This window comes from Pagrus major, chromosome 18 (assembly GCF_040436345.1).
Source record: "Pagrus major chromosome 18, Pma_NU_1.0".
NCBI classification, from domain to species: domain Eukaryota; kingdom Metazoa; phylum Chordata; class Actinopteri; order Spariformes; family Sparidae; genus Pagrus; species Pagrus major.
In genome coordinates, this window is record NC_133232.1 from 35599664 (window position 1) to 35626539 (window position 26876).

The 26876-nt window shown below is 40.5% G+C and overlaps 1 protein-coding gene and 1 long non-coding RNA gene across 9 annotated transcripts in view; one reads left to right on the forward strand and one right to left on the reverse strand.

Moving 5' to 3' along the window:
• Positions 1 to 640: 640 nt before the first annotated feature.
• The window catches only part of LOC141013825 (uncharacterized), a 54005-nt gene continuing 27769 nt past the window's right edge, over positions 641 to 26876 (forward strand). For all 6 annotated transcript variants that reach the window (XR_012180453.1, XR_012180455.1, XR_012180451.1 and 3 more), the window contains exons 1-3: positions 641 to 780; positions 1048 to 1086; positions 2751 to 2800. This is a non-coding gene — a long non-coding RNA (uncharacterized lncRNA). The remainder of the gene's footprint in view (positions 781 to 1047; positions 1087 to 2750; positions 2801 to 26876) is intronic.
• The window catches only part of LOC141013822 (teneurin-3), a 218128-nt gene continuing 196822 nt past the window's right edge, over positions 5571 to 26876 (reverse strand). For all 3 annotated transcript variants that reach the window (XM_073487698.1, XM_073487696.1, XM_073487697.1), the window contains 9 exons: positions 21286 to 21518; positions 19340 to 19494; positions 15230 to 16113; positions 13913 to 14088; positions 13256 to 13491; positions 12192 to 12488; positions 8757 to 10368; positions 8226 to 8356; positions 5571 to 7631 (listed from right to left, as the gene is read on the reverse strand). In XM_073487698.1, coding sequence (XP_073343799.1) covers positions 6879 to 7631; positions 8226 to 8356; positions 8757 to 10368; positions 12192 to 12488; positions 13256 to 13491; positions 13913 to 14088; positions 15230 to 16113; positions 19340 to 19494; positions 21286 to 21518 — 4477 coding nt within the window. In that variant the 3' untranslated portion in view covers positions 5571 to 6878. The remainder of the gene's footprint in view (positions 7632 to 8225; positions 8357 to 8756; positions 10369 to 12191; positions 12489 to 13255; positions 13492 to 13912; positions 14089 to 15229; positions 16114 to 19339; positions 19495 to 21285; positions 21519 to 26876) is intronic.

A 26876-nucleotide genomic window follows, 5' to 3' on the forward strand; every position in this document is an offset into this window, starting at 1 on the left:
TCAGTCACAACAAAGGTTAGGGGTTCAGGTTTTTGTCTTTGAACGACAGTTAGCCCAGTTTCATCAGTTTAAGACTCAGAATCCACAATCCACCCTCTCTAAATCCCTCCAAGATCATTAGCGCTCTTGTTTTTCACCCACACTCTTTGTAGACTTCTCAAGTACAGTCCCAACAGCCTGTGCAACTGTCCTCAGAAGATCAGAGGGATGATAACGAGCAGCTATTTCTGAATCGGGACATGGTACAAGTCTAGCTATATAATGCTGCAGACTGAACATGAAGAGCAGAAGCAGCACCGAGATTCTTTGTTCTTGTTCCCATTTAGCTGGGATGAATGGGATGCTAGTGAGGGGGAGGTGGTCAGGGCTGCAGTGGATGAGATGCTTTAGACTAGATAATACCGTCACTGTAAATCTTCGAGGCCTTAACAAACGTGTCCATCTCACTGATAGGACGCACGTGTCAATACGCATTATTTCCAAGGTCTGAGTGAGTCACTGATTAAGAGAAAGCAGGGATGTGACCTCTTTTCACCTCACTGCCATGTAAAACTCCCAATGAAAGTTAAACTGTTTTCCTCTGTGCACGCCCCTTGTCCTCGTGTCGTTTGTTTGTTTGTCAATTGTCAGCCGAGCCGTCGCTACATCTGACTTCTTCTCTACATCACTTTTGATTTGAGCCTTTTTGTATTCTCGAAAGAGAGCATGAATAATGTATTTATCAGTAAAGTCTCAGAAAAGACAGAACAATTGGACAAAAAGCGACTAAATATGTTAATAGTAAGATCTGCACTTCAGTCTTTCTGCTTCGACCCATCCTATTAGCATTAATAATTACAGAGGGAATTATTACACACTGTAATAATGAAGCGTTCTTGAATGATAATTATGATCTCGACGTTACTTTGATTAACCCATCTTCTCGCAATCAAATGGTGTTTTTCCAGTATTACATCCGAGGTTTAACTCTCCCTGTTATGAAATCCTGCAGAGAGACGCTTTTTTGGTTTTCTGTCACATGCCTTAAAATCGAATTTACCCCAACAGGTCCTGCTGGAGAGAAAGTCCACGAGTTGTCAGCTGAAGGTGAGCAAACGCAATAATGAACACTATCACCACGTGTGCATGTGAGAATCTGTCTAAGAGTTTCAGAAAATAATTAATTTCAAACATAATTAATGTATTTTTAAAAAAAGAACAAAAATCTGAAAAAAAGCACCTTAAAATGTCAACAGTGAGATCTGCACCGTTACACACATGAGCTTTAAAAATTACAGAGGAACTGTACTGTTTTTTAATCATAATTATGTTCTCAACATAACTTTAATTAACTCATCTTCTTGCAGTCGTTAGATAACTAGATGTTTGGAAAAATGTTTCAAGATTCTCATGTTTTAATATAATCGACGGATCAATTATAATCAAAGAAAAACATTTTTGCACTCTTCTGCTTTTTCTGTTTGTGCAGTATGTTTATAGTAAATACATACTTCAATTATCTTGTCTCATATCATTTTTAACATTAATTTTACAATTATTGTAGACTTTTTGTTACATTAGGTTGAACTAATTTAAAATAATGTATGTTTTGTTGTAGGTAAAAAGACAATCAACCAGAGATGTTATATGTTTGAACTGAAGTCATTATGTTGGGGAACATTAATCTGCATCACGGAAATATTATTATATGTTATAATAGTATTACAATAACCTATGGTGGCAGGAAATTAATTACAAACGCTATTATATAGGAATATTACATTATTACACTGTTGCAGCAATTTCAGGCTATAAACTAAATGCCAGTGTGAGTAGTAGGTCATATAAGTAGTTGTTGTATGTCTACTGCTTCTAGAGGATCCACAAGAAAACAGATGTTGTGTCAAAGCTCAGAACGAAGCTGTTTATGTCGAGATCACAGAAAAATTCTGTAGCACAAGAAAAACGGAGCCTGTTGGCCCGTGTTGATGTGTGGATTTCAAACATTACCTCCGTGTTAGGAGAACATTTCAGCAGTTTCCTTCATGTCGGCTCCTTTTTGTGTCAGAAACCTCTGGACAGAAATAGTGTTTATTTTCCTTCTCAGTAAATGTACCATAAATTGGTTTATATAGAAGGCAGTATTTAACAAATGAATTTAGGGATGCATGATATGGATTCTTTTCAGCCGATACAATAACAGTTAATTACCTGCATCTGATGGCCCATACCACTAAGATAACCCTTTTTTTTTTTCTTCACATTTTTGTGTTTTAAAAGAAGTTTATAACCTGTAGTTACTGCACACCTGAGGGTGTAAAGGCTCAGTCAAGTTTTAACATAACAAATCTTACCTTTTTCTCTTCCTGAGAACATTTGAAAAACATGTATTGCATGCTTTAGGCCATGAAAGCAATTTGGATTTATATTATCTTCGATATTTATCAGCTACATTTTCACAGATACTGATAAATATATTGTGTATCTCTAAATGAATTACAAGGTCATGAATGCAGGTGGTCAGTTTTCTTTTTGAAGTACTTTCAAACTGAACCTTCAAAAGTTTATTTTTGATTCATAACATCCAAACAGATTTGGTTAAGAAACCAAATGGAATTGGGAGCAGATGTATTATTGCTGAGAGAAATGGTGTTTTTATTATATAAAATATGAGGTTTAACTCTCCCTATTTTGACTCACTGCACAGAAATACTTTGGGGATGGAATTTTGTTTTTCTGTCACATACCTCAAATTGAATGTACCCCTACAGGTCCTGTTGATTCTGCGTCGAAGAGAAAGTCCACGAGTTGTCAGCTAAAGGTGAGCAAAAGCAATAATGAACACCGTCACCTTGTGTGTGCAATTGAGAATCTATTAAGACTGGCTGCCAAAAAAAGTAGGTCTGATAAAATCCACAGAGGGACATCCACACTGAGATTAGCTTTATATAAAATAACATACAGAATATCTGTTGGAACCATCAGGGGAAGGGAATGTCATTTCAAGATTTGCAATGTGGGATGCCCTTGGAGAAGCAATCAGCTCCACACTGTTATTTTATTTACTAGAAGCTCATTAGAGAGCTCAATCTGGTGACTATTCCATGTGTTTGTAATTATCTAATCAGCTCGGTTGATGCACTTGATCACACATTTCTAATGTCACATCACTGATTTGCTGTATCTACTACTGTAAATTCAACTTCACTTTAAATTACTGTCCCTTTCGTTCACTCTCAGCCCTACGTCATGTCATCTTAATTCAGTATGACTGGAGTAGCTTTAAAAAATTCAGAACTCCAGTCCAAGCTTTTCTTAAATCCCCGCAGCCATCGATTTGAGCCTGCGTGGATGCAACATCTAAAGTTATAGATATAATTTCACGTCATTAACAACCATTTTGACATGAGGCCACTGTGCTGGAGTAAACGATTCTGAGGAAAGATTGTTGATGTTTGAAACGGCAAACCAGATACACCCCTTCTTCAGACGCTACGCACCCCAAAGTCATAGACGTACTGACTCTAACAGCTGGGCTATAGTTATATATAACAGTATATAAATGACTAGAAGAGGACATCTTCTGCCTGAGGCTTGGCTAGCCTCAACGCAATACAGGCAAAAATGTGTAACTCTAAGGGAAAGAAAGTGAGGTCTGCTGTCGCAAGTTGTCTCTTTTAAACTAAGTTGGCGAGTTATTATCTCTGATGTTATTTACATTTCATTACTATCACGGTGTAGCTCCGTTACTCGTGGGCGAGGACAGTGTTGCTGATTGGCTGGCATAGTGTTGTGTGGTTTTTCTCCATTTACGAAGCCAGGGCTGTGTATGAATACCAACATTTTTTTTTTCCAGCACACACACAGATTAGCAGATTGTGACGAGATATGCGCTGAATTAAACCAAAAGTTTGCTGGATTAGAATCGCTGACTGCAGCTTCTAATCCATGCGGTACGACCTCAAACTCAATCCTCATATATGATGTATAACATCCCCTTCAGTGCTCCTGTGTTTTGTGATTGTGCGTCCAAGATGGATTGCAAATGTATTTCATGTTTCCATGTGTGATTCCATGTGGCCACCTTTATGTTACGTGCGTGAAATGAGGTCCAATTGAATTATGAAACGTGCCTCATTTTTTTCCATTTCTCTGATGTGGCTATTGCATGATGCTTTCGGGTCTTTGATGTTCTTGCAAAGTCGTGCCATCTCTTTTATATGAGGCTTTGAAGTAGGTCTAGTTATGCTGCGTAGTGATATGCCGCACTGTTTCTTTGGCAGTGCCGACTGTGGTCACAGTGTGATACTGCAGCAGTACTGCGGATCATTCTGAATTACTGTTTTATCTATTCTATTTGATGTCTCTTTAAATTAACCCGGAGTGTCCAGAAGTGATTTTTGAACTGATTTATCTGAAGTATTTTTCTGACCCCCCTTAAAGTTCAGGTATGACTCTGTTATAATGAGTGCGTAGCCACATGATGATGTAGATAAACAGTCAGCTGGATGACTTTGTGAACTATGACTTTGTACCACTAGGGAGCATCAGAGGACTTTTAAGAGAATCAAAGATTTGAATGCTTTATGTTTTGCAGAGCTGAGTTTATATTTGAAGATTTTTCAGCAGGGTTTTCTTGGGGTTTGACACTCTTTGTATGGATGTATCAAAACAAATGGGGGTTCGTTTAAGTTCACTGTAATTTCAGTGTGAAGAAACAATAGACAATGGCTCACAGGGGAGCTTTATTAAGACATTTCATTATAGGTTGGTGAGGAATGGGGGTGGTATATCCTGAGGGAGTCTGATGAGAACTTTGATGGAATGTATTTGAGATTTCGAGCTGAGCAACATTCAAAGAGATGTAGCTTTTTTTGAGCTCTATATGTCATAAAGCATTCCTTAAATTTCTGAAACCATACAAAGAATCTGTGAGATGCTGCACAGGGGGTCAAAAAACAACAGCATAAAACAACTTTTGTGCAAAGAATATTCTGCTCCCATTTGGTTTGAAATGCCGTTTGAAGTTTACCATGAAAAAGAAATCACTTTCATATGAAGGGGTTGTTTTCAGAGTTATGCATTCCATCATCACAAGTCCTCTGTGCTTTGATGAATAACACTTAATTCAAGTGTGGGAAAAGCTGATCACAACCCAAATGTAGTTTTAAAAACTGAGCCATCAAATGTTCAAACCTAAAATCCTTTTTGATGCTTACTAAGTAGATTGCTTTTAGCCAACTCTCTATATTAAAGGTTAGTTACACTTGCACTGTCTTCAGCTACAATTAACACACTTCAGAACAGCTTCAAGCAGCCAACTTAAAATTAATGCTGCATTTGTCTTGTTTCGCTTTGTAGTTCAAAGGATGCATTTTTAATCATTAATGTACTTTGTCATTTTGATTTTTTTTGGAATACTGAGGCCATGCATACATAACTATTTGGAGATACTTTAAAGCACTGGTGATATCTAAATGAGTTCATTACCGGCTGGATAATACCTCATTTTCTGAACAGTTGACTTTTGAGAAAACAACAAAAAAAGGCAGAACTTTGTCTAATTCTTAAAAAAACAACACACCAAAAAGAACCCCAATATCATTTTAATCCATGAGTGCATTTAACATTCAAAAGAATCATACCTACCGAGAACATGGATGTGATCTATATTTGGATCCACTGCAACCTTGTTTATGTGAGATGGGTTCATGAAATATTTGTGTTGATGAAATATTCATTGGACAGTAAGCCAGGTCAAAAGGCATTATGCCCAATAAACATTAAATTTAGTGGAAATAATAGTTGACTGCATGTTATAGATACATCACCACTTGTAAATACTTGTCACTACATGCACAGGTTTCTGTTAATTACTTAAACAGAGCATTGTGAAGAAGCCCCACATTAGCCACATTAGTAACGTAACTTTAAGAACAGAAAATAAAAAATGCATGTCTGAAAAATAAAATAAAAAAAATCAAACTCAGCTGGACTTTATTCGTCATGTATAAACACAACATAAATTACTGGTAATATGACTAGTACAGACATTTACTCAATTTCTTAAAAAAACGACATAAAACTCTTGCATAATTTACAAAACATGGTGTCCCTGTGCTATCCAAGACACGTTTGTGCCTTTCCCCCCCAACAGAGTTCTTCATTCTTTCACTGTCCTTTTTTCCACAATGAATATTGGGTATTTAAACATGGAAACTGTTTCTTTTTTTCTTTTTAAAAACATCTCAAAGAGAATAAGACATTTTGATGTTTTTGATGTTTACAGTGCTAAATCTGGTATACATAGTGGTTGTTTGGTGAGGATATCTCTAACGTCAGAAGTCTCTGATTTTAAAAACAAACATTCGCTCAAGGACACTGCTCGCTCTGGGAGTGTGAACTCTCGAGCCCCGAACTTCTAAAGAAGTGCAGATATGCATAATGTAAACATTTCCTTTGCTCCTTTAATACTGTCGGTTGAGCCGGACTCTTCTTGATGAAAACAACAACAAAAAAAATCCCAAAAACATAAAACACCAAAATTAGCTGTCTGTTTCTCCAAAGACACCAGTATTTCTCTGCTTCAGAGTCCAGAGTCCAAAAGGCTTGTGCAACAGAGGAACTGACCTGTAATTGCCATGTTAAGGCTTGGTGTAGTTATACATTTACTCTGTAGTCCCTGGGCCACAATGCACAGCATTGCTTTTGACCCCTTGTTTTTTTGTTCTTTTTTCTTTCTACTTTTTTCTTTCTTTTTCTTTTTTTTTTTTAATACAAAAACACATTGACACTCAGGGTAGATAACAGCAACCTTAGATTACAGTTGCTTTTCATTTTGTCCGCTAGTGTGTCTCTACCAAACTAAGTCTCTTTGGCAGAAAATGCACCTCGTATTGTTACCTTTTCCCAATTTCACTTTGCCGCAGAAAGTGGATGTTATTAGCACTGTCTGCTAACTCTGGGTACTGCTCAATGGAGAGCACATAGTAACCATCATACCCCAAAACCTTTCCACTACTCAGGAGCTGCCTCTTCTCCCCTTCTGTCCAGGGGCGGACCCCCTCCTCGCCATCTCGCACTCGCTGCTGTTCTCTTGCCCAAGCGCCTGCGAGGGCGCGCTGACGAGCGAGCTCAACAACTCGCGCTTTCTCTTCGTCCACTGTGGATCCATAGCGGATATGAAGAGCGAGAGCACCAGCACGAATCTCCACATCTGCAAAACGCCGAGTGCGACTATCCATGACTGTGGTGGACTGAGAAACAGTCACATTAACACCATTCTCCAGGGTTTTGTGTCCACTAGTGAGGTGCAATGCAGCAAGGTCGGCATCTGGAAGGCCTGGCTTGACAAAGTAGTGTGTGTCCCGCCCTTCTATAGTGAAGTGGAGGTCTTCCAAATAGAAAGCATTGTTGAGGATTGTTGCGACCTTGATACAGTCCTCACTGGCCACGTTGAGTGTGTGAGTGTGAACGCTGCCCTTGTAGATAGCAAACATAACAGCCCTTCCAATTGGAGACATTGCTGCTGAGAACCACAGCCAAGACTTTTCACCTCTGCGACCTCGAGTGAGATGGACCTCTGGCAGCCGCTCGAATGACAAGAGAGAATGCGCTTGTCTGGTTACTTCCTGCTGGACCCCAGAGATAGACTGTAGGAAAAGTGCAGTGAAACGTTAACGCCTGAACATGGCAGAACCTGACTCTCCAGGCCATTTAGAACCAGCTTCTGCTCTGCTTCAAAGAATTTTTCATCCCCGTCTAAGATAATGGTGTTTTCAAGCTGTGTTCTCAAGCCAAAAGTAGATAAATCCCCCATGACAATTTTACAGCAACACTTTTTGTGTAAAGGCCTAAGAAGAGACCAAAGCATCATAAATAGCTTCAAAAGATTGTTTTAACAGTAGGAACACCAAAATATTACATATAAAGTTAGACAGTGTTCTAATGTGTTCAATTGGTAGATAAAACAACAAGACAGAGGAAAGAACACGTTATGCTTATTTGGCGTATTATTATGCAAATATTGCCCAATTAAAATTGATTTTGTATGAAATACATCGCAGTCCAATTAAGAGATGGCAGCTTGAAACTTCTGACATCAGAGAAAAACAATGAAAAACAGAGCATTTGTTTTGGTGCCTGTCCGAGCCTGTACACTTTCAAAAGCATAGTGTCTGTCGGCTGGAGGAGTATAACAGTTGTGTTTGTGTTCAATATGCATGAGAGATATTAGTGCTACCCACCGGCAGATCATCCCAGAGCTGACTCTTGCTTAGTTCATAGGACGGCATGCTCAAATCGAACTTTGGGACTGGAAACCCAGGAATGGTGTTGTGCAGATGAAAGCCAAAGGTTACGAGCCAGCTGTTCACATCTGTGCAAGAAGAATAAATTAAAGACAGAAAGTTCACGAGTTACAACATGAGTAGCAGCGTACCAGATGATACATTTCTATTTGAAAAACTTCTGACAAGAACGTTTGAAGAAGGTTCTGACAAACTTTCTTGAACAGTCAACGCTGAGCATTGCTAATAATTGCTAATTATTACAACACAAACAAAATTAAATAAAACCCAGATATGAAACATCCGATTAGAAAAGGATAAAGATTTAATATGCAAATTATCAGGGATTTTCTCTACTATTTTCCGACAATTTAAATAATTCATGGAGAAATTCATCTGCAGAAAAATGGGTAATGAAAATAATCATTAGTTGCGGCCCTTATAATCATAATCAAACGTATCAGAAGCTTTAACCATGATATCTCTTACCTGCAACATATTCTCTCACTTCATGGACTTTGCTGATGGGGTTGTTATTTCTGAACATGTATAAATTAAAAGGAGCTGGCTCTTTGCCAACTTTTTTCCACGTAGAGACATCTGGAACAGTCCACCTTCCAGACATTATATCGTAATCCTGCTCCCCGAAGTGCAGCAGTTTGGTCAGGGGATCATACAGTCCTCCGTGAAACCCGAGCACAAGCTGGAAGTCTGGGTTTGAGTCGAAGTAGACCTCCCCGTATGCCGTGTACTGGAGCTGTTTTACCAGGAGGCCGTTGCTCGTGAAGACAGCCAGAGGTGTGCCGGTGTTATCACAGGCGATGTAGAACTCCTCTCCGCTGCTGATCTCCATTGCAAACAGGTGTCCTTGGAGGTCGTAGTAGAGCGAGGTGATCTCTGAACTGGAGTGGTTATATACATGTGTAATCCTGGCTGGGTAGCTCAGGTCTGCGTAGAAATATTGCAGGTGTTGGCCCAAGCTCGTCTTAGTGGACACTCTGCGGCCGAGTCCATCATAGCGATACTGAATCGTCCAGCCATTGCTCTTGCTGTAGACCCGCACCAAGAGTCCTTTGGAGTTGTACTCAAAAATTTCTGCTCCCCTCTGACGGAGGAAACCATCTTCATCCATTCTGTATTGGATATCTCCAAGGCGGGTGATGCGGTCTCTCAAGTCATAGCGCAGAGGAAGAAGTCTGGCACTGTTTCCTGCGTTCAGCAGGTGCAGATTTCCATTAAGGTCATATGTATAGCGCCACATCACTTTTTCATTCAGATACACAGTCTGGAGCTGGCCATCCACATCATACTCATAGCTGTACTTGGTGGTGTTGGCAAAGGGGCCGATCTTGATCTCTCGCCTGATGACTCTGCCCACATCGTCGTACTGGAAAGTGATCCAGTACATGAGCGAGCGGAATATCTCATACTGGATCTCCTTGATGCGACCATGTGCATCGAAGTGTTTGGTGTAGGTCATGACTGCGGTGGATATGATTTGATTTATATCGTAGTAAATAACCCCGAACTTCCCAAACTGTTCTACCTTTCCTGAGATGTCATCAAACTGGTACAGATCGATGGGTAGTGGTGTTTCGTTGATGACGCCTTGCACGCTGGTGACACGCAGGCTGCTGTCATAGGTGTAATCAAAGCGTGCATTGACCATGCCATCCTCACTGAAGCGGAAAATCTGCCGGTCCACCAGGGGACCCACTTGGCGATAGCGGATGGAGCAGATGAAACCTTCATTCTGCAGGTTGACCGTCTTCAGCACACCTGCCGTCTCGTCGTAGGTGAAGCTGACCCTTGTGCTGTCATACAACATCTCTGACAGTTTGTTCTGCCGGCGGTACCTGTACAGGACCCTACGGCCTGTGCCAAGGTGAGCTACTCTCAGTAGGAGGCCATCTTCGCTGTAGTCCACAGCCACTGAGGCGTTGCTCTCTGGGGGATGATAAAGGTTCCTGTAGTAGCCCACTGAACGGATGGTCTGCATGGTGTAGCGGGCTACGCTTGGCATCGTGACAGCAGAAAGCCGGTCCAGGGAGTCGAAATCAAATATGTACTGCCGTTGACTGTGGAGCAGGAGAACCATGGACTAGAGGGAAAAGAGCAAAATAGCAAGTGTTTTCTTAAGTTGTGTAATATTTATACATAATATATGTGTAATGACAGGCGGGTTGAGTGCAGTCAGAGTGAGTAGAAACAGGGTATATGAAAAATGCACTGGGTAGAGTTAGCTATCAGATTGTCTGATCTGTTAATGCAGAATACAGTATACAGCTTTAGTTTCAGTGTTATAAGTACTTTGAAAATGATATATTGATGTTTAATACCACATAGAGCTTCTGTCATGAACATTTCCTGAGAACCCTGGTGTGGAGGACAATTTGTTCTTTTAAACACGTTCAATTATTTAATGACTGTCTGGTGGTCAAAATACTCGACCATCTGGCACAAGTAATGTTTTCTTTGAAGTCCGTTTCTCCACAAAAACTAGTTTATTTTAAAATATATGCAGATTAGACTGTGGTCTGTCTTCTGAAGGTTTACCACCCTTCCTGTTAAAATGTCATGCTCAGTCATCCGTTGCTACAGAGGTTGCTTGTGCTCCCTGAGCTCTCCGTGTTCCTTATGTCAGAGTGTTGACATGGCCTCTCCAGGTCACGCAATGAAAGGATGCAGCCAGGAGAGGCTGAGGAAATCTCTGCATGTATTTTTGTAGCTGAGCATCTCAATGCAATCTTAACTACACTCTAAAAAATGTCTAAAATATAGCAAATATTTTTTGTCGGAGAGATTGATGCAGCTCAAGAGAGATAAATTGCTGTTTGACACGATGGAACAGCAAAATACAAAATGTTATTTAGGTTTAGATTTGTTTTGTATGTGTGCCACTCTTTATATCACTATGTGCATAATTTAGCCTCCTATATCTTCTTAAGAATACTCCAGGAGCAGACCTGAAGACTACCTGAACATACAAGGACTGTACAGATCACAACTATTTCCTGAAATCTATTTTTAGTCTTGCCAGTCAGAATGAAGCACATATTTAACAATTGAGTAAATACAGTTATTAAAATTGTGAAAAAATGTGCTCTTGCAGGGTTTCATATAATCATAGCCTGCCAGTCGCCCAGTGTGTTGACTCTGTATTTACCCAGTCTTTCAATTTGTACTCCTTGTTGGCCACCATCACTAAAAACCGGTTGAACCAGTCCTCAAGTGCAGGGTGTCCATTCTTTGTTATGTTTCAGCTATTCATTCATTTATTTTTGTAAGAGGACCATGAACAATATTTAACATTTTGTTAGCATTTGATGGATTGTACTAATTTTCATCTTCAGTCTCCTGGCAGGTCACAATTAAACCACTCACGCAGTCACAGCACAGCACTAAACAAACAAGACAGGACACACGATACAAAATTACATGCAGCAGCACATAACATATTTAGTCTTCAGGCTTTACATACAGTGATTTAAAGACTGTACTGTGTTTTTGCAAATGTACTGTATACTCTACACTGCTGCCAATGCACTCTTTCCTTGGTTAAACCTGACACACTGCAGAAAAGCAGATGGATACACCAGGTTACACTTTATGTCTTCCTTCAGAATTTTCATTACTGGGTCGAGGGTTAGGTACATCTTGTGCATGCAATCCTTCTGAATATGTTTATATCCAACGCGTATAAATAATGCTTAGAAGTCTGCAGTTAATCTAAAATGATGACTGTGTTTTGCCTCTGTAAGAAGCAGAATTATATGCATGGGGCTGGTGATTATTGCGAAATAAGCCTCTTCAGGGTGACCGCTGCTACATGTCAGGGTCTTCAGTCATCCTGTGGCGATAATGACTAGCATGCTGCACACTATATCTTACATATTGCTTCCTCTGGTCATGTTATTTTCTCACCTGCTCCAGGTAGGTGTAACTCCATATCTTCCCATCAGCAAACACCCTGGACACCAGGCGGCCCTGGCTATCATACTCAAGTCTCTCAGTGGTGGGACCTCTCTGCAGGGCACTGATTTGCCCGCTGCTAGTGCGGCTCACATTAACCGGCAGTAGCTTACTGCTGGGCACCCAGAGCACTGGGTGGCCTGCTGTGTCGTATATAATCTTTAAGAGGAACTTCCTGTGGTCATCATAAATCTTCTCTGTCCTCAGGGTGCGATCATAATCAACGGAAAGAATGTTTCGCCCGTTCACCTGTGGAAAGACTTGATTTAAGAATGTGTAAGACAAAAAACGACAACTCCTACAACGGCTACTACGAGTGATAATATCTAACAGATAACTCTTTAAAAAATTATACAGTGAAAGTACACTGATTATACAATCATACAATAGCAAGAAGAAATCCTTGCTTTTTATAACACCTTTGTCTGGATGTCTCTTTAAACTGTATTCACAATGATTTTCACTACAGTTGTCACAGAGATTAACATCCCCTTCACGGGGCTCATTAAACTGAGAGACACTCTGGCGATTGTTCAGGTTCACTTAAATTACAACCTCCTGAATTTAGTGGAGATGAAAATTACTCAGAGGCAAAGTAACCACCCAAGTTAAGTTCATGAAGTACCGTAAGTCATAAATCTGAGTGTCGGATTCTAAGAAGGTGGAATAAGAAGAGGTGGGCTTCTGTACAGTGTTAGAATAATGATAACTCTCTATATCAGGAATTTAATGGTGATGTGATTCTATCATTTAAATGGAAAGAAAGAATTTTTGGAAGGTTATAAAAAGGGCAGTGACACAGCTACAGACATAAACCAACAGATGTCTTTACTTGGACAGTTTAATCATATTTTTCTGAGAAGTAACCTTGTGCAACTGATCACTGTCCCCAGAAGTGTCACTTCCACAGTCTATCTAGCACTGAGGTAAGCAAGGCCACAGGAGAAATCCACTCTTGGGGTGTTGATCACTTGCATGTGCTGCAAGGAAGTAAGAAAAAAAGAAATCAAACATACCCTAAGCTTGCGTCCAAACACGATAACTTTCCCTCTGGCTTGTTCTTTGCGGAAGCGCCACTCAACCAAGTTTTGCCCACTCTCCCCTGGCAAGCTCATGTTGCGTCTGGCTACAGTTGGATTGGCAGCGCCTGCCAGGATGTGGGGCTCTGTCTGGTAGTGGGTGTCCATCCCGTTGGCATAGGTAATCCTTAGCGAGTTGTCAAAGCCCACTTGATAGCTGCTTCTACACTGGTCTGTTGATAGTAAACAAAAAAATGAACAAAATGTACATTTTAGAACAGAGAAATATGTCATTACACATGGGATTTCATGTTATTGACAGTCTCCTCGTTGAACCCGGTTGTGGTTTCAGTCTTTAGGATTTTTATTCAGCTTTTCTCGCAAAAAAGAATGAACATGAATGATGTGCTGAAATAACTGGACCATCTGGCTCTGGCAGCGAGTAGAAACCATTTAGATACAAGGTTGAACTGACACGCCAAAGCCTGCACACTGACAGAGTAATCATTTACACTGTCGTCTGTCAGACCCTCTGAGCTGTAATGATACACGACTTAAGCTTACTCAACATTGCCCCGACGACCCCCGAAACAATGACAAATAACGGCTTACAAAATAGCTGCCTGAGTCGGGAAGAAGAGTTGTGGCCCTTACCCTGAGCCAGAGTGTAGAAGGCACGGATGGTCGAGGTGTTCGTGGTGATGCTGATTTCTTCTTCCGTCATGGAGCTTTCGATGTCCACGGTCAAAGCGCTGTATATGTCTGTGTACAAGTTATTCACCATTCCAGTGGGGAACGTCACATTCATTAGCCGTCCTTCACTGTCGTAGCTGTTTGACAAAAACATCAGGAGACAGAAGCACTGATGTGTATGAGAGCTCTCAATGCCACAATGCATTGAATTATCAGCTCTTTTATACTTGTTGAATAAGACCATCAACATTATTCTAATTAAAATGTCACTTTTCTTTCATATTTTTTTCTTTTTCCAGTTTCCAGAGCGTAAGTGACACGACGTCTGTATCAACCCAGAGCGCAGTCCAAATATTTGATATGTGAGAATGACACATTTCATCAGCTATCCGTTTCATATGAACTTTATATTAATGGATTGGATTCTTTGGATGATTGATGTGTCATTATAATTTAAACTGAATGCTTTGCTTTTTTTTTAGTTATAGTGAGGATATCATTCATGGCATAATGCGACATGACAGCAAATTACACAAGGGAGAAAAATTCAATCACTGAGAGGGCATGCTATTGTGACCATGTTATGGTGGCTTATTATTGTAAAAAAAAATACATAATCATGGGTGGATTTTGTTTAGCTTTCCTCTTTTTAAATGTATTTATGTCAGAAACAACATCACATTGTAACCAACACTTATGCTGCTTCTTCACTCATGGTTTATTCAAGAAACGGTAAAAGTAGAAGAAAAAGTAGCATACGTTATGGATATGGAGTTATTAAAGTCTAACTAGGCTATTTTACAGATCTGAGGCAAATTTTATAATTAGGTTTCAATTAAATGTGCACCCTAAAGCATTTTGCAGGTAAGTACGGTTACCATTTATAGAGTTAACTTGTACTGAGCTGTGAGACGAGAAGGAAGAAGCACAGGGTCACACACATGCACATGTCCATGTCCATACACAGCAAATATTTTTGTCCTTGTAACTCATGAGTTGAAAAACGCAATAAACATCCTGGCGTTGTCCCTCAACTGTAAAGCCTCCTGATCCATGAGAAGCATGAATACTTTCTCTTTTTTAATTCCAAAACATAAAATGATCTGCCAACGCCAAAGTGTATTTGTTTACATCATTTGAATTAGTATGCACAAAGGAGGAGGTGTTTTTTAATTTGTACAGTGGGCTGGTTCCAGATGCAAAAGGCCTACATTTAATTGCAAACTAAATCAGTCTGACTTTCCAGAGAATGAACTTGCCAGTCTCCATTATACTTACTCGTAGAAAGTTGTCCAGCCAATCTCGGATGTCTTTGTAGCCAGCAGGCCGTTGTTGCCATGGTAAGTTAGAAGCACTAGCTCCTGGCCCTGCGCTGTGAGTGTTTTCAGCCCGCCGTTGGTGCTCATGCTCAGCCAGATCACCTGGTTGTCAGGGGCGACGATACGCACAGGCGTGCGGTTGGGATCCCTACGGATTCTCAAAGTGTTGCCACTGCTGTCCGTAACAGCTGTGATGTCATTCTCTGTGCTGTAGCTGAAAGTGTATTTCGAGTCGCCAGTGAGCAGGCTGGCAGTGTGTTGGTGGGTGCCATTGCTGTCAAACATATACAGCTCCTGCGCATCGGGGGACGCCACTTCATATGTACCGGCACTGGAAGTCAAAGTTGGCCCATTTCGAGCGATGGCCCGGATGCGGATGTTGCCCAGGTCTGCCACATAGAGTGTTCCATCTGGGGCTGCCACTAAAGAAGATGGAGCATTGAGCCGAGCATCTTTGGCATAGCCGTCGCCTGTCTGGTAACAGTCGCAGTTGGCATCATTCTTGCAATCACAGTCGGAGAGAGCCCCGGCCAAATGAGTTATCTCACCATCCACAGAAACCTTTCGGATCCTGCTCATCTTTCTCTCATCTGTCTCCGCTATGTAGATGGCCCCATGGTAAGAAACAGCAATGGAAACAGCTGATTCGAGAGGGGTTAACTGAGCCCTTTGACCGCCGGCCAAGCCACGGTCCAGTCCAGCCAGCGGGCAGTGGATAGGTCGGCCAGCTGCAATGCTCACTTGACCGTTCTCTGTGATGCGCAGCACAATGTTGTTGTCCAGGACATACAGCGAGTTGTCCATGGGGCTAACTGCTAGGTCTGTGGGCCACTCCAGAATCACCTGAAATACAGGACATCATTAGATTGGCTGCTGTTTTTTTCACTGGAGATCAACACACTGGAAAAGATGCCACTTTGGAAAGAAGTAAAAAAAAAAACAAGGCACAGGAGGTGTTTTTCTTGGCTGTAAAAAGTCCCATTCATCTCACCAGAATGCTACTCTCTAGGTGATTTTGTGTTATATTAAGTGTAATAAGATGTTTTGGAATCGAAATGAGATATTCTTGGTAAGATTGTGAGTTTTTAAACATTTTCAATTTAAAACAATAGCTGATTACTCAAAGTAATCATGACCACAAATCAATTCATGGGCTCATGAACAATAAAGCACCTTCCAAATTCTCAAGGTCTAAATCAGCAAGAATAGAAAAAAAATAAATAAAAAAAGCAGTGATGCTGTAACATCAACAACATGACTGTAATGAATAAATCTTCAGTGTAGTCACATTGTGGCTGATATCGAGAATACCTTGAGCTGTGAGGAGGCTGTAAACAGACACAGCTCAGCTATCCTCTGTTCCACCAGCCTTGGACTGGCAAGTTATTCCCTCATGGAAGTTGATTTTCTATCATGTCCTCTCTCCTTTTAAACATTTAAGCTATATCGTGCTGCCATTGAGATTTCAAACTAAGTGGAGTATACTGTAAGATGTTTATCCCCTGAGTGGCTTATAGTATAGCTGCAAAAATAACCCTCAGTGTGCCCTTCATACCTTCACGTAGGCACCACTAACTGGTGCTGCAACCTGAGAGAGAAGTTTTTCGCTTTTGGGTGACCAAGGAAGTAATTTAAATTGAGTGAAAAAGATATTTCAGACGATAAAAATAAAGACAGCTGTGTTAACCACATTTTGGAAAAATAACAAGTATTACAATCCAAAGCTTTAACCCCGGCCAACCATTACAGTCTGCTTGTCAGAAATGTGTCAGTGAATAAAAAAGCTCCTTGTAACAGCACAAATGACTGGCCTGGCCTTCAAATACATAACTGTGTCATTAAAACTGTCAAAATGCTCCCAAACTGTGCTTTTCCACAGAGCGATTAATAATAAAACACGCTGCGTTTAAGGCTGCCACTAGTTAAACTGCACTGAGCCAATTCTCTAGCTGGGATGCCTGAGGATCCTACTGTCTCGCCAAAACCATGTCTTTATTGGCTCAAACCAAATGACTTGATAATTAGCAAAAAGTGACAAGCTTAATCCTTTGTCTTTATGTTCATTTATGTTCGTCCTCCTTCATGTTCACCACCCACCCACCTACACACACGAACAAAAGATTGCATTATCTTGTGTTTACACTAAGAAATATTCCTACGCTGCCAAAAGCACCTTTTAATTCTCCCCCTCGCCTTTATGGCTGCATTTCTATTATTTAACCTCTCAATAGGACACAAGAATATCTATTATATCTTCTGTCAGGGTCATTTTGTTTTGACTGTTTCAGCCTTCCCTCTCTACTCTTGAAGTGTTTTGTTTGTAGTCTTGTCGTCTCTCTTTTTGTAAGCTGATCTGCATTAAAACATAAGAAATCTAATTAAAATGTAAATTGGTTAGTTAAAAAACCCAACCAAAAAAAAAAAAATACAGTTGTCTGCTGCACACAAGTGAGAGGTGGGAGAACCTGATCCTGCAGCAATTTTATTCTCGACAGCCGAAGCACTTAAGAATTCACTGTCTGCAGAAACAGAAAATAGATGCTGTGAATGCATCAATTTTCATATGATAAAAGCCCTTTTTTAGTTTTTATTTTTCTTCATTATTCATACTAACTCAGATCTGAAAGAAGTGAAGAAGAAGCGAAAAGAGGAGAGATTAATGTTTAAGCGCAGGGAACTGCAGCTCTGCTCTGTACGAAGTGGCACGGTATTGTAATGCCGTGACCTATTGTGTACAGACAGGGCGCCGCTTTTATGTCACCTCATTCACAGGTAGATGCCAGGCAAAGCGGTCCGTCGCCAGTCGCTGCAGAAGAAAAGGTTTTATGTGCACCAAGCCGAGCACTGCTTCATTATCATGTATGGTATAAGTGTCCTCAATCCCGAGTATTTCTAGTGGAACACTAAACACTAATTCGGCTCCAGCCACATCAAAACAAGCCCCCCAAACTGAGTAATTATTCTTCCCTCCATATCATCTGCCGTGACCTGAAAACTCATCTCTTCAATAAACACTTCATGTCTCCACTTCCTGCCTGAATCACATCTTCCTCCTACCACATATTTTCCTCCTGTACTTTGAGAGAAAATGCTCTGCACTTGTGGAGTTGAGAGCAAAAAAACAAAAAACAAAAAAAACACATTTTCTTCGTCTCTGCTGTTTCTTCACCAAGCTGCTTACAAGGTTTGGTGTTCTAGGAAATGGAGCTTATTCAGCTGATGTAACTGTATTTTCTTGGAATAGGATCCATCCATTAAGTGTCTATTTTAAATTTAACATTTATTCAATAAGGAGATCCTCACTGAGATTTAAATTCTCTTTTTTTATGACTGTTCATGGCCAAGACAGACTGACAGCAATAACAAAACAACTGACATCATCCAGGGGATAACAGAAAAGAAATCCTACAAGATCAGAATTTAATAAAAACTGAATTACAAACAATAAATAATTAAAAAAATAATAACGTCAAAGATCACATCCTTGATACAAACAAGAGTCACTTTAAAAGCAACCTCAGGGCTATCTAAAACCATTATAAAGATAAGCAAGATGATCAAGTGTTATCAAACAATAAATAAATTAAACTGAAACATCCAGATTCAAATATTTCCCCCAAACAGAAGCCAGAAGGGAGCGTGTACACTTTCTGCAGCACTGATTTAAATTCCCGGAAAGAGACCAGTTTTTGCAATTTCAAATTTAATTGCAGAAGGTTCCAGGCGGAGGGAGCAGCTTGTAAAAAAGCTCTTTTAACCACTTCACTGAAGAGTTTGGGAACTGTTAATAATAACATAGATGGTGAGGTAATTTAAAAAAAAAATGTCCCAGCATATCTTGGTCTAACTTGAAGACCAGTTCCCTGAAAAGATTATCATTCATGAAAAGATATGAGCATATGTAATATATATGCAGTTATATAATGCTGCATATCAATGATGAGTCATAGGTGAGCAAACTGAAAGAGGGCCAGAGGGGGTGGGGGGGCACAAGGTGGCGCTGTGACATGCTCTGTGGAAGCCCACAGGCAGCGTTAACAACTGTCTGGCACTTGAGAGTAGAAGTCACCTGATTGACATCCATGCTGTTGTCGCAGGTCAGAGGGCGAGCCGATGTCAAGTCGTTGGAACCGAGGAAAGTTGATATGATGCCGTTCTGGTCCACCTTTCTGATTGTGGTGCCATCAACAAAATAAATCAGGCCATTCTTGTCCACAGTGATGCCTGTTGACATCAGGTACGAGGGGGTAAAAGGAGCAAAGAAGAGAAAGAGGGGGAGGGAGAGAAAAAAAAAAAAACTTGTGATAACAGGAAAACATGGTAGATATGCGGCATCTCTGCTTGCATGACTCAGTGGACAGAACACGATGGATACATGTGTCAAGCTTGCCTTCCCATTATTCAGGTCACTGCAAAAAGCACAGCCGTCAATAATTCAAGGGCTGCTTTTCTGCTATTAAATTATTTCTAAGGCAGAAGTGGGAAAGGCTGTATTCATACGGTATATATGCACTTGGTGCATCTTGTAACCCTCCTCTCTAAAAGAGGACCTCAGGAGGTGGGGGTGTCAATGAGGGGCGAGTCTGGGCGATTTTTTTGACATCGGCAATCATCAACAATCTGCACACCATTTGAGAAATGAATGAGCGAGGGAGCGGAAATGACAGCTTCGGCCAATTTTAGATGAAAGGGGTGAAAGACAGGCAGTTGCCATGGTGACAACTGTGGACTAAATTGTCTCAATGATTGAGTGTCAGCTCAGAGTTGTAAGTTGCAGCCAAGCCAGTGTGGAGTTGCAATAACCATTTGTCCCAAACTGGGAAAATACATTAACGGACCACGGCAGCCACCACATCGCTCTCCGTGTCACCGTGCTGCTTAATAGAGACCAGCACCTATGGGAATTCAATCATACCTCACATGCAAGCAGACTGATATTTATTCACCGCGATGCCTTCAGCATGCTGTGGTTTTGGCTTGAATTCAAAAGACGGAGACCCGCTGATCTCAGGAACATGTATGTATAGTGAAAGAGATTGGGAGGATTTAAAATGTTTTGAATGCGCTTTAACTTCTGCCTTACCTCCAGCGTATGATTTCTTTTTCAATGAAGTCTTTAAAAGCTTCTATGGAAGGTGAGTGGTTTGGTTTGACCTGTGGCTAGGTCTGCACAAGATTGCTTTCTGCTAAAACATTGACGAGCCCAGGGAGCCCACGGTGAATCCTTGGGAGCTGGCTATTTGACAGTCTGAGATTCTCAGACAGATGAAAAGTGTCACATTTGAGCAGAGTTCACCAAATGTCTGAGGGGAGGGGAAAAAAATGGAGCCATCTGCTGTTTCTTCTCTGGTCTCGGCTTCCACCCACTCCATCATTAGAGTCGCTCCCTCAGATTGCCTTCACTCAAGCCTTTATCACCCAGCTGAAGCTGTGCTATTGCAGTTGGCATTCAGAGTGGGCAACAACTAGCGCAAAACAATTCATCTTGGCCTTTTCATCCAGAAGAATTTATGGAAAAGTGAGCAATCCATGCACAAATGGCCATGTGCTATTTGAATATGGACTACTGGATGTGCACAACAGGTAATTTGTGAATTGCTTTTACTTTAATCTTTAAAGGCCTGCAGACTTTCACAAGAGCTGTAAGAAAAAAAAGTTACAGTTCTTCAAGTAAACATGATTATTTAGTGGAATATCCAATTATGCAAAAAATAAATTATGCATTATATTTCTGGAGGTTAAAACAACATCTTTTTTTCAGGCAGCAGCTTTACGCAGCTTTAATTTACAAAAGGATCAGTTCTCTTATTCGACAGTCACTGCTTACTTTAACTTCAACACATGAACCACAACTCACATTCATCCATTAAAAAATCAGTCAGCCAGCAGCTGGCACCGACCCCAGTGGCACACATAAATTTAAATTTAGCAGTTGCCACTCCTGACTGAGAAAACCCATCACCGCGTCCCGCCCCTCCATTTCAGTCCCACATCTTCATTAGTTTTAAACCATACCTTTGGGCCCAGTGAGAGAGGCCTCTGGAGCTTTGCCTCCGTCACCACAGTGGTTCTCATCAAAGGGCAGACAGTGTTCCCCAGTTCCTGCCATCACCTCTGCATTGGACTGCAGGTCCTTGGTCCCGGTTAAGGTTTTCGGGCGGTAGATCCTCCGGGAGTTTGTGTCTGACACGTACAGCTGGCCACTTACTGGATCAGTGGCCAGGTAATACCGGTGTGCCGGGTTGTTACTGCATTCAAGACAATAGCTTGGTTATATATTATTTAATGTGCCTTTAGTTTGCAGACCAGCAGAACTTTTCTTTAGATGCTCTTTCCTTTACAGTGCAGCCAAATAGTCCTTTAATGGTGCTAATTTATACTAAAGTAATCTCATGCAATAATCTCTAAAATAGCTGTGGACTATAAACCCCCAACTGACCCCTGATGAAATTTTGCCTCATTTTCCCTCTGAATAAAACAGTTAGAATCAAGAATATTATAGCGAGTTTTGTGCATTATGCCTCTCCAGAGGTTACATGTTTTGAGAATGCGTTAGATTTTGAAGTTGTGTCGACAGAAAACACAAAAACATTCCTTTCATAACAATGAAATGAATATAGACAGGTGCATTGTTTTAATTCTAACAGCACGTCCTGCGTCCTTCACACATTGTTTCAAGTGTAATGTAACAAAGGAGCCGTCTTCAGACTATTGTTTAAATTGCATTAAAAGAAATGACAGGAAGTTAATGCCAATGTTCAATCAGGTTTTGTTATTAGCATTTAAGCTGTCGTGGTATTTTCTAAAACACACACTGTAAATGGCTTATTAAGTGTCATTTCTTTTCCAGTCCAGTTGCTGGTGAAAATATAAACCTTATTATCAATTTTAAATCAGCAGCAACATCGTCATTTATGTGGTTAATGAACAGTAGAATGAAATAATGATGTTGAAAAATTTCCACAGCAGAAAAAATAAAGAGTGTTTGTGAATGAAAAATAAAAGACAACGTGAAAGAGAGAGGGATGAAAAGATGGAAGTCAAACAGAATTGAACAGGATACCGCAGCAGTGGGCTCCCAGCTTACAAAGCAGAAACGACAAATTGTCAGCCAGATCACTTCATCTGTTATCACTCCCCTGTGGCGAAAAGCCTTTGGGAATTACAAAAAAAATGACTGGCTTATGTTAACAAAGTGCAACAACTAATGGCACTGCATCTAGTTCTGTCTCATAATGGATCTGACCCCAAATCAGTGAGCAAATGTGTCAAACACTAGGAATCAAAAGACTCACAGCACATCGTTGACTGATTTAGATTTGAGGAAATTAAATCATTTTATGTGACTTTCAAATAAACTCAAAATACTAAAAAAAAAACTATTGACCTCTTCTATTAATGCAGAGTTGATACATAGCGGGTGCTTAAGCGCCATTAAAGAGCTAAAAACAGAGGCAGTTAACATGAAAAATAGCTTGCTTTACAGTGCAGTCGTAAACATGGCTTCTCTGCTTGTACTCCAGCTTAATGGTACCTCAGTCAATACTGGTTGGCTTTAGAAGTGGGATAATGTGACGGCAAAATAAATGTGGCAATGAAACATCTTTGTAAAATGATGAAGATGGAGCCATAAAATCTGACAGCTATTATGAGTCAAAGTAAATGGCCAAAATAGGAAGCTGCTATCAACTTCCTATAAAGAATTCAGCGAGACGCACATTAGAAACCCTTTCTTTTACAGTCAACCTTTAGGGGGTGGACACAATAAATGAAACACCTGTATGACATTATGCAGTCCAATATAACAGCCCTGCAATAAAAATACATTTGTGGAGTTGTAAGACTTTATTACGTGGTCTTCTTTTGAATATTTTGTTTACCACTTTGCTTATATATAACACCACCTCAAACTATGGCCTGAAACACCTGTCAGTACCAGAACCACATCTCATTTGACCACTAGATCAGACGTTAACTGTGGCTTGTTAAGGTTTAATGCATCTGTGATTAGCCTACAAGCGTTCCATCATTCTTGCCCCAAGTTGTGAAGCAGGTGCCAGTCACGTCCTGATTGGACTGTCACAATGTCCTGGTTGTTGTGCAGGCAATCAGAAACATCCAACTGATCCAGAATTCAGCAGCCCTCATAGTAACAACCTGCTCAAGCTTGGCATGTCAATCTGCATCTCTGCTCCCTTCACTGGCCTCATGTAGTGGCTCACTTTAAATTCAACACCTTGTTGCTGGCCTACATGTACTCCTGCCAAGAATGGAATATCACCTGACTACCGTCGGTCCACAGTTAAACCGGGCCCTGCAGCAGTCTCTCCTCAATCTGCTTCTCTGTCTAGCTGGAATTATGCTTCTGCGAACCTACACAGAGGAGGTTGTCATGACTCAGAGACGGGTCAATGTGCACACCTCACGAGTCTAAACATTGTGTCGCGCTGACCTGCGCGCCAAGCAAGCGGATCGGTTTATACAAGTCTTGTTGGGAAGCAAGCTTGAAACCTAAAATGAAAAGTAAAGATTATGCGATACATCAATCGAAAGAAAATTGATCGTCAACCATTATGGATTAAATGTTTTAGTCATTTTTCAAACAAAAATGTCAAACATTTGCTGATTGCAGCTTCTTAAATGTAAATATTTGCTGCTTTTCTTTGTCATTTCTGATAGAAATCAAAGAGTCTTTGGGATTTAGACTGACAAAAGACAAAGAAGCAATTTCAAGATGTCCCTTTGGACATTAGATTTTGATGAGCATTGTCACAATTCTTTTTAAATGATTAATCAAATACTGGTAGATTGATCAATAATGAAAATAATCATTGGTTACAGCCGTAGTTGTTTTAACACAGGTTTAAAAGAAACAGCTGAATAAGCATCTTTGAACGAGTCCCGTGCTCTTTCATCTGCTGAAGCCCAAAGAAGCATGTCACCAGGTTCTTTTGAATTATGCATCAGGACCAAATTTAGTTCTCTTTAGAGTGGTTACGCGTACACCTGTCGTTTGTTTCCTTCGGTCAGGACCAAAAAACGTCCAGTCCATTTCTCAAAAACAAAACTAAAAGGAGACATACAGTGAGTCACATGGACTGACAGTGGTCAGTCGTGGACATCTATCCTCCATCGTCTACACGGATCGTTAGAGGAAAATCAAAACTACAAAGTTTATTCTGGTGACAGATTACGAGTCATGATGCACTTCACTGCACTGGACAGCTTTATTTATCTTCTCTGGTGGGTGTGCGGAGCTTACAAAAGAAATTCTCAGATACAGGCATCGATCAAAACTGTACTGCATCTGATCCGAGCTGCTGGAATCAGATGAGGAGGAGACAACATATCATGAAGTCAAACAAAGAAGGAGGAAGCTGCTGCAGCGTCCAGGAGACGACTGAGGGAGAGTCTCTTCAGGCCCACTGGATTACTCTTTTAGAAGGGCAAGATTTAACAAGAGTTATAAAACAATGCAATTATTTATTTATGTTTACTCTACTTTGCTTATTAGTTTTCACAATTGAAAAGGAAACATTATGCATTTTAATCTTAGAGGATAGGTGTATTCTTAATAACACAAAGTTGCATTTAACATTTTCTTTTTATTAAATTTGACTCTGCCTGGATTAAAACTGTAATGAAATAAGAGCTTCTGTGCTTAACATCAGACATCACAAACGAACGGGCTAATCACCCCCGTAATGAAACGATCAAAGGGCCATATTGAGGTTGTTACAGGGCCGTGTTCGACCCACAGCCCGCCAATTGAATAGTTGTGGTTTGGATTTTAAATTCACACCAAAGTCACATTTCCATATCACATAATCCAGCTGCCACAGCAGAGACGACACCACCTTAACAGAGTTACTCCAGTTTACTCTGTGTAGCACCTCTGGCGGCTACGGTCCAGTTAATCACTGGGACAACCTAATTGCCACCAATGTGCATCCTCAGTTGATCTGATGCTGTAGTCTTAATCATGAATACAAAGCAGTTGTGTAAGCCCCTGTGGATAAGAGCATCTGCCACCAACACTATAAATGTAATTATAAGATTTAGACTGGCACTGTTTATTGCAGCAGCATTGTAGTGGACTGCATTGCACTTGGTACATTACTGTCAGTGTTGATATATATATTTACATGACTTATTTTTTTATATTTATACTTAGAAATACTTTAAATGTCGCAGTGTACGTCGTAGCCATTTCGTCAACAGCCACATCGCACTGATTCTGACGGACTGTCGTCTTCACTCTTCCTCTTGTTTAGATGTAATCAAGCTATAATTGGTTTGTTATAATTACACATGGTAATCACTGATGCTAAAGGCGACCGTAAAAGAAAGAGTTATTCATAGACTTAAAAGGAGAGGATGATACAGATGGGGATGTACGAGGAATACTAAATCACGTGCACTGAGATAGCACACCTACCTGTGTCTAAAGTCTTTGTTTCTACGACAGGGAACAGAGGAAGCAGGAAAAGAGGGAGAAGGAACAAAGACAATGAAATTTGTAATTCTCAAAAGGATACTTTTACTATTCATTTCAAGGTTGTTATTAGACAGCGTTCTTGTCATAAAAATGACTTACTGGCTTGATTTGTTTTTTTTGCCTTTTGCTAAAAGCCTTCTTATTCCTCATTGAAACCACGAGGAATAATTGCTGACAAGGACTCAAAGTCTAGCCAAAAATGCACTGCCTCCTCCCCCCCTTTACAGTTTCCAGTGAGGAAAAACAAACAGCTAAAACTCAGAAAGTCAAAGTATCCCCTTGAAGAATCAACACAGCCACTAGAGAAAGTCGCAGGCAATGACGATCAGTTTGGCAGAAAGACGAGAAGCGGGACTGTGGTCGAGAGATACAACCCACAGAGAGGAAAATATGTACTGCTATCTGCATACAGCCCCGTCCTGCATTACCATTGTTTCTCTCAATTTGACCACTCATACTGAAATATTGATTCTGCCACTTGTTATATTGGCCACTGAAGCCAGAATCTAAACACAGACTTTATGCTAACAGCAGTTGAGAGAGGTCCAGGGAATCTCAAATGAAGCATTTGGACTTTTATATAACAGGCATTCATCACACATACCAAAAACTGCAACCACTTTAGTCTTTGATTGTTTGGAGGAAACTAATATCAGATACAAAATAAGCAATTTTCAGCAAGAAATGAAGTTATTGTATATCATTTTGACCGTATTGGTTTAAATCTGCACTGCAGCCACCGTCTGATGCAAACTACAGCGTTCCTTGGTGTTTCTTTTATGTCAGATGAAACTTAATTTGTCTAATGCGAGCCTTCATAGTAGTGTTTTGTGCTTCTCTCCGTGTAAACAGAGTAAAACAGTTGCTTGGAGACATGAACCATTTCTTAAACCATTATTTATCTAGGGAAGCGTTGCTGAGCATGCAAACTCCTTTACAGCAGCAGGCTGCCTCCCATTCACACTGCTGCACGCTTTCCCACACGATAACTGCCCTGTAGTGGATGATCACTGCGCAGGTACATCGGCAGTAGAGGAGCAATAATTAACTGATTAAATGAATCAACAACTATTTTGATTTTAATCAGTTTGAGTCCTTTTTTAAACCG